The sequence below is a fragment of the Stegostoma tigrinum genome, chromosome 9 (assembly GCF_030684315.1).
Source record: "Stegostoma tigrinum isolate sSteTig4 chromosome 9, sSteTig4.hap1, whole genome shotgun sequence".
Classification (NCBI taxonomy): domain Eukaryota; kingdom Metazoa; phylum Chordata; class Chondrichthyes; order Orectolobiformes; family Stegostomatidae; genus Stegostoma; species Stegostoma tigrinum.
In genome coordinates, this window is record NC_081362.1 from 46,999,357 (window position 1) to 47,008,115 (window position 8,759).

The 8,759-nt window shown below is 40.0% G+C and overlaps 1 protein-coding gene across 3 annotated transcripts in view; it reads left to right on the forward strand.

The window, feature by feature from the left end:
• Positions 1–5,201, forward strand: part of mtif2 (mitochondrial translational initiation factor 2) — a 49,404-nt gene extending 44,203 nt beyond the window's left edge. For all 3 annotated transcript variants that reach the window (XM_059648518.1, XM_048536198.2, XM_048536197.2), the window contains one exon: positions 483–5,201. In XM_059648518.1, the coding sequence (XP_059504501.1) occupies positions 483–652 (170 nt within the window). In that variant the 3' untranslated portion in view covers positions 653–5,201. The remainder of the gene's footprint in view (positions 1–482) is intronic.
• The last annotated feature ends 3,558 nt before the right edge of the window (positions 5,202–8,759 follow it).

Here is an 8,759-nt window from a genome sequence, read left to right on the forward strand (position 1 = left end):
AAGGAGATCAACATAGTTCTTGGTGCTGAAGGGATCAAAGTGTATGGAAAGAAGGCTGGAACAAGACACTGAGTAGGATGAAATGAAATAGAAATTGCTGCAGAAACTCAGCAGGTCTTGCAGCATCTGTCAAGAAAAAGCAGAGTTAACGTTTCAAGTCTACTGACCCTTTTTAGAAGGTACAGAATATTTCAGAAAGTGACTGGGCTAGAAATGTTGACTCTGCTTTCTCTCCAGACACTACCAGACTTGCTGAGTTTCTCCAGCAATTTCTGTTTTTGTTTCAGAGTAACCACAGTTCCTTTTTATGTTACTGAGCATGACCATCAGCCATGATCATATTGAATGACAGAGCGGGCTCGAAGAGCTAAATGACCTACTACCAAGTTGGTTGCAGATGTTTTAAAATGTTTTGCTAAGTATTTGTTACTAACAGAATAAAACCGAGTTCATAGCCTAACAAAACTTTGCCTTTCGTTCAGGTTTTCTCGCCTCTCTCAAACATCTGAAGGATGATGTCCCAGTTGTAAAGACGGGGATGGAATGTGGCCTCAGCTTGGATAAAGACATTGAATTTAAGCTTGGTGATGAAATTATTTGTTATGAAGAAAAACTAATTCAGCAAAAAATATCTTGGGATCCAGGATTTTAAACTTGATTACTGCAAGAACCTAAGAATTTTTAAAATTACTTAAATTGCACTGTTAATGTAAAATCCAATGAAATGACCAAATGGAAGATTTAATAATGATATGTTCAGAATTTCATGGGCAACTACTTTGAAGGATTGTGAATGGTATGCAGTGGATCGAAGATCCTTGAAATAACTTTCTGGTAAGAATAATGCAAAGTCTGGCTTTGGCCTTGGTAGTTTTAAAACCACAATTTGAAATGCTGTTGTTTTAATGTGTGCATTTTTTTGCTCCTCCAGTATCAGGTTAAGCATTGATTATTGATGAAACATCATTAAAACAGGCTAAATGTGGATCTCAATGCTGATGATATATCTGGTTATGCACGTGGTGTAATGATCTCCATTGTGTTTTTACGTTGAAGGAGTGTTGTTGGCCATAGGCAGCATTCAGCATAGAGGATCTGGCTTATAAAATCCAAATGGTATTGAAGAACAAGATTTTCATAAGACTCAACTGCAACTGAACCTCGACTTCTAACTACAAATATGCAAAATTAAAAAAGTAGTACTTGCATAGTAGCTGCTATGAATTTAAAAATTGGCTATAGAAAACAAAGATTCAAACCAAGCTGGCTGTAATCATAGTTAAAAGATACTCGTATCTTTCCATTAGGTTTCAATACTGAATCATAGTTTTAGATATCTTATGGAAAGAACCTTATAACTACGAAATTGTTTTCTCCACTTTGTGTCTTTGAGTTGGTCTGAAAATTAGATGCAAGTTGCAGTGGACTGTTGGGTGTTTGAACATGATATGGTGGTAAAAGACACAATCAGATTTCTGTTCTGGCGCTAAACTATTGAGCATTGATATGGGTATAACAATTCATTAAGATTATTGACAAAATATTGGAAGTGATGGAGACATAATCACACTTTTGCACTGGAGTACTGAGAATGTACAAAGTCCAAAATTACAGACCATAGATTTAAGGTGAGAGGGGTAAGTCTTAAGAGGGACTTGAGGAACAACTTTTTCACACAGCGGCTGGTGGGGGTGTAGAATGCGTTGCCAGAGAAAGTGGTAAGGGCTAGTACAGTTACAACATTTAAAAGGCATTTGGATGGGTTCATGAATAGGAAAGATTTAAAAGGATATGGGCCAAATGCTGGCAAATGGGACTAGTTTAATTTAGAATATCTTGTTGGCATAGTTGATTTGGACCAAAGGGTCTGTTTTTGTATGTCTGTGCGATCCAACAAACACCAAACCACACTAATCCCATTTACCATTGGTCCATAGTCTACTATGCTGGCATGTTTCATATATTTACCACCTCTGGATGTAAAGTTTTTTTTTCTCAATAATTCCTCTAAACCACTTACTCTTCACCAAACTTAAGCCCATCTGGTCTTAGGTATGTCTGCCATGGGAAAGATTCTCACTATCTATTCTGTCTGTGCCTCTCGTAATGTTGTATATGTCAGTCACATTCCCCCTCAGCATCCTTTGCTCCAAGGAAAACAAACACAGCCTTTCGAGTCTCTCATAACTGAGACTTTTCATCTCAGGCAACATCCTGGTGAATCTCCTCTGCCCCCTCTCCAGTGCAGTCATGTTCTTTTGATAGTGTGGTGACCAGAACTGTACACAGTATTCCATTTGTGGAATGCTTTACAAAGTTGTAGTAAGACATTTTTGGTCCTATATTCTTCATCCTTGCTAGTGAAGGCAAGTATCCCATATGCCACCGCCTTCTTCACCATGTGTACTGTACTTTAAGGGGTCTATGGACCTGTACACCAAGGTCCCTTATTCCTCCGAACTCCCTACAAACCTATCATATTATGAATATCCTTCCCTTATCAGACCTCCCGAAATGCATAACCTCACACTTATAAGGATTAAATTCCGTCTCCTGTTGTTCTATGAAATTTATCAGCTGATCAATTTCAGACTGTAGCCTGAGACCATCCTCTTCACTAACACTCCCTATCTTTGTGTCATCTGTAGGCTTCCTAATTAAATCTTCTAAATTCACACCCAAGTTGTTAATGTACACAACAAACAAACAAGGATCCGGGTAGTAATCCCTATGGACACCAGTGGTCACAGACTTCCAATTACAAAAGCAAAGCTCCACCATCACACTTTGCCTTCTGTGTACAAGCCAGTTTTGGATCTAGCTTGACCTTTAATCTAGGAAAAACCTGAATCACATTTTCTTTTCATTGGTATTATAATATATTTATATTTGGAATTATTGGCTTCTTTGAATATTACTGTATTAAGATGCTGTAAGAGGTACATCTGTCTTGGATCAGATTGATGCAGGCATTGCTACTTTATTAAAAAGCTTTCAAAACACCCATTTACAGTTCAAAAGTGCAGCAAATATACAATTTTAGCTCTGACAGCAGTGATTCTCATCCACAGAATGCGCAGCCCTCCGCTCCAACCCCCACCTCACCATAAAATCTGTGGACAAGGGAGGCGCAGTTGTAGTATGGCGCATTTCCTGTAACTCATCCCTCACAATCTGTCCCCACTATAACCGCCAAGAGAATCCTCCTCATCCTCATATACCACCCCACCAACCTCCAGATCCAACGCAACATCCTCCGACGCTTCCGCCGTCTGCAATCTGACATGACCACCTAAGACATTTTTCCATCCCCCCCTGGTCTGCTTTCCGGATGGACCACTCTCTCCATGACTCCCTTGTCTGCTACACACTTCACACTCCACTCCAGCCCCAACACACCAAGCACTTTTCCCTGAAATCGCAGGAAGTGCTACACCTGCCCCTACACCTCCCCCTTCACCCCCATCCCAGGCCCCAAGAAGACTTTCCACATCAAGCAGATGTTCACCTGCACATCTGCCAATGTGGTATACTGCATCGGCCATTCACGTTGTGGCCTCCTCTACATCGGGGAAACCACGCGGAGGCTTGCGGACCGCTTTGCAGATCACCTAACTGCACCTCCCAGTCGCGAACCACTTCACCTTCCCCTCCCATTCCTTAGGCAACATGTCCATCCTGGGCCTCCTGCAGTGCCACAATGATGCCACCTGAAGGTTGCAGGAACAGCAACTCATATTCTGCTTGGGAACCCTGCAGCCCAGTGATGTCAATGTGGATTTCACAAGCTTCAAAATCTCCCCTTCCCCTACTGCATCCCAAAACCAGCCCAGCTCGTCCCTGCCTCCCTAACCTGTTCTTTCTCTCACCTATCCCTCCTCCCACCTCAAGTCGCACCCCCATTTCCTACCTACTAACCTCATCCAGTCCCCTTGACCTGCTCAAACTCCCCAGACTGACCTATCCTCTACCTACCTCCCCATCTACACTCACCCCTACTGGCTCCATCCCCACCTCTTTAACTTGTCAGTCTCCTCTCCACCTATCTTCTCCTCTATCCATCTTCAATCCGCCTCCCCCTCTTTCCCGATTAATTTCAGAACCCTGTCCCCCTCCCCCATTTCTGATTAAGGGTCTAGGCCTGAAAGGTCAGCTTTTGTGCTCCTAAGATGCAGCTTGGCCTGCTGTGTTCATCCAGCTCCACACTTTTGTCGTGGATTTTCCAGCATCTGCAGTTCCCACTATCTCTAGTACCATTCCTTAACTGCTTTTACATGCAGCATTGTGACTTCAAAATTTAAACATCTGGAATTACTTAATTATAATACCTAAAATATCAATATAACTTGAAACTGCTTTCAAAGTGTGCGAGTTTTAATGGTTCACGAATGTACCCTTGTGTCAGTTGGTTATAATTATAACATGCAATGTAGACTGACCCCCATTTCTGATTCCTTTCCAGTTGGCATCCTTTACACAGTTCCTCTCTTCATATCATTGTGCAATGCTTCTAAAACTTTTATCTGGTATGAGACCATTTTAATGATTCAGACTTTATGTGAAGATTTTGGGGGCGATGAGAGCTTTTGAATGGGATCAGGGATTTTACACAGAAGCTTCCATAGTTATCGTTGTTTCGAGTGCTCAACGACGAAAATCTTAACATATAGTACAAGCCACACTATAAATTGGACTCCTACATAATTATTTATAATACTCTTTATAACTTTGTAATTTTCAGCTACATAAAATCTTGAACTTCCACTTCTACAGGATATTTGATATTAATGACTGTAGATTACACACACAACCAGATTTTATGATAGTCAACCATAGGGTTTTGGAATACACAAAAGAAAATTTAGTGTGATATAACTGTAGAAGTTTTTCCATCCCCTGAAAATATTACGACTCATTTACTTTTGGTAAAAATATGTACTTGTTTAAAAAAACTGCCTATGCGCATCTCAAATTTATCTGATTTGGACAAGCTTTGGATGCTGAGATGAAAGAAGAAATGGCAAGTTTGTTGCACCTATCTCAATATCTAGGACATCGATTTCATTCACTAATTCGTTGAGGAAATTATTGGGGGAAAAATATCTCCAAGAAATAACTAGCACCTGGTTTTCAGAGGTTTTTTTGTGGCAGTGATCAGAGAGTCTTTCACTACTCGTGGCCAACAATAGAAAAAGAAGTGATTTATGGGGGTGGCGGGGTGGGGGGGGGGGGGGGGGGGGGGGGCCTTTATTTCAGGTCAAGATCCTGTGGCAACCACTGCTGCCTCTGAACTCACAAACCAAACCCCATTTTTGTGTGGGGGATATGGCCCACAATTTGCGAAGTCCTGTCATTGTAGACATTGTTTCACTAATATGTGACACAATTTTTATTTTTTCTGTTTTCAGATTTAGTGATCATGAGGTTGTAGAGCACTGGTTTAAAATAAAAGCAATTTCTGTGCATTTTGTATTGCAATTAGTATTTAGGGAAAAATACAGTGTAGGAAGCTTAAAGAAATTACTGCACTTTTTCTTCGTTGTGGTTTTTAAACTTGTATTCAGCTGGATCTGTGCGAATAATTGTTATAAGCTATCACATCCCATTAGCGATGAATGTGGCTAAAGATAACAATTTCCTTTACTTTTACCTTTACGGCACTCAATTTAAAAAAACCGTCAATGTCAAATGTTTGGTAAATGTGCGTCAGGGTCCTGTTCTAAAATCCATACTTGGATGTTAGTGAAGAGCAATGCCTGTGACTGGAGCTTCTAACAACCTATAGTTATAATCAGAAATATACAAAAGTGTTCTGCCATGTATGCTAGTATCTTCTTTGCATTTTTCATCACATGTCCCTATACTTCTAAATTTTTTAAAACCTCTCCCGAAGACCAAAGATTTGCAGATTAGGTGGATTGGCCATGCTAAATTGCCCCATAGTGTTTAGGAACATGCAGATTAGGCAAGGATACAAGGATAGGGTGGAGTTTGGGTGGGCTGCTCTTCAGATGATCAGTGCAGACTTGATGGGCAAATGGCCTCCTTCTGCACTGTAGGAATTCTATAATATTCAGTGATATTCAGTTGCAGTTGAATAGCCTTCCAGTACTGTCAGGGTTGACAAATGACACTCACGAAAAATGGAATACCTCTGTGCACATGTAACAAATATATGCCTTCAACAGAGCGGGATATTTTCTGAAATAGTAGTTGTAAAAATAAATCCAATTCTGTCATTTAACATATTACTTTTTAAATGTGAATTTCAACATTTCACCAAAGGCAAATCAATAAAAGCAACTTGTTTTTCAGCAGTAATACTGTTTTCTTTCAGAAACAAAAATTATAATGTAAAATTATATTTAGTACCACTTAAACCTTTTGACTATCTTGACAAGGTAAATCTCCCCTAATATGCCTTCAGATTAGCTTTCATACAATATCACAGAACTCTTACAGTGCAGCAAGAGGCCATGTGACCCATCAAGTCCACAACAACCCTCTGAAGAGCTTCCCACCCATACCCTGCCCTATCCCCATAAAACTGCATTTGCCATTGATAACTCACCTAACCTGCATGTCCCTTGATACTACGTGGCAATTTAAAATGGGTATTCTACCTAACCTGCACATACAAGAGAAGTTTTAGCAAATTTAAAAGGACACGGACATGTGATGAAAAACACTGAGGAAGTACTAGCATATATGACAGAACATTTCATGTACTTTGAATTTCCTATTCTAATTATACGTTATTAGAAACCCCAGTATACTGTTGCAGGAGTTCCTCAGAATTCTGTGCTGCACCAAATCATCATCATCTGCCTCAATGACCTTCATCATGAACTACACTGTGAATGTTTAGTCAGGCAGTTCCATTTGCCACTCCATAAGGCATTGACATAGAGGTTTGAGTTAATGTGATATTTTCTTTTGTGACTGGTATGATTACAACTAGTACTCCCCATGACTTCTGACCTCTGATTTGCCAGCACTCCTCAGTCAAATAGTGCCTTGACGTCAATGGAAGTCACTCTTACAAACCATTGGAATTCATGTTTTAGAGATAATGGGAACTGCAGATGCTGGAGATTCCAAGATAATAAAATGTGAGGCTGGATGAACACAGCAGGCCAAGCAGCATCTCAGCTGTGATGAAGGGTCTAGGCCCGAAACGTCAGCTTTTGTGCTCCTGAGATGCTGCTTGGCCTGCTGTGTTCATCCAGCCTCACATTTTATTATCTTGGAATTCATGTTTTACCTGTTTACACCAAAGTTGTATTGAGGTCTTGAACCAAGTGATTCTACTGAAAACTGTACTTAAGCACTGATAGGTAGTTTATTGCTGAAGTCGCACCTCTTGTCAGAACTGTAACCAATTCTTTTCAACACTCTGTTATTTGAATGGGCCATAATTGGCCAGATTACACTTACTGTTTTTGTGGACAGAACAATTGTAGCATTCCACTTTGTTGGATTGATGCCAGAGTTATAGATGTACTAAATCAGCTTGGCTAGCAGTTAAGCTTGTCCTGGAGTGCCAATCTTCAGCATTATGATTGGGATCTTGGACTAAGCCTTTAAATCAAATTCACTTAACATTATTTCAAAGTTTGTCTTCAACGGTGGGGCGCTCAGGAGGCCAATTCTGCACATCCGGCTGAAAAACGCTATCCACATGCTGAAATGCATCTAATGTGAGAAGAGATTATCCTGGTCCACACCTCCATTCCCTCAATTTATAAGGTGTGGTATGACTTTGTTCTGATATCAATTGTAATATTAATTCACTCTCTAACACAGTTTCTGGCTATAAGATATGCACAACTGTGCTACATCTGCACTAGATTGGTACTTCATTTTCAGCTATGTCTGCTTCTGATGCTGGCATTCATTTGTAGGTTCATGAAACCAACATTAGATGTGGTAGATTACAGGTCTTCTGATGTTGCTGTTTCCCAACATTCCATGTATGCCTAATCTGGAGCTAGGTCGTGGTCGTAGTATGCACACTCATGAAATCACTGAAGTACATGTCCCTGTCTCTGTTAAGATAGAATTACTGCAGATACTTGTAAATGTTCTGCGTTTGCTACAGATTAACACTGTAGCATCTGTGCAGAAAGAAAGATTTAACAGTCATATCTGACTCGAACCATAACTCCACTTTCTACCAGCATACAGTATTGAATGTCCATATTCACCAGCTGCCCAATAGGAGGTTTTGATGCTGAACAACTTGTGGTTGAGTGAATGTTGAGGATGGCTACTTATAGTTAAGACAATCCTGTTTTGTCTGTGCAGGGAAAAAGAAAAAGTTTGCATCTCTTGGTCTGGTGCATTGAATGTATGACCATGGGATTTTTCAGGTTATGTTAGTGTTATTCAACAGGGACCCATAGTTAATGGAGAAAGCTTGAGTGAACTTAGTTTGCCTTTGTTATGTTTAGATTGATGCCAGATATTGCAACGAACCAGGGCTTTGATACAACTGTAGACTTGCTAGGCCATTTCAGAATCAATAAAGATGACAGTTTTTGTTTTGTTTTAGTAAAAATAACCTACTTCATTAAAGACAATGCCATTGTTTCTTCATAACCATAAAAAGCCTTCATTGAAAATAGAGGTCCAACTGTGGTGGGATTTAAATTCAGGCATCCACTAACATAACCACTAAGCTAATGAATAATAGCAATCTCATTAGAGTGCCATCTACTGTATTATACAATTACATGTATACAAGGCAAATGTGATAG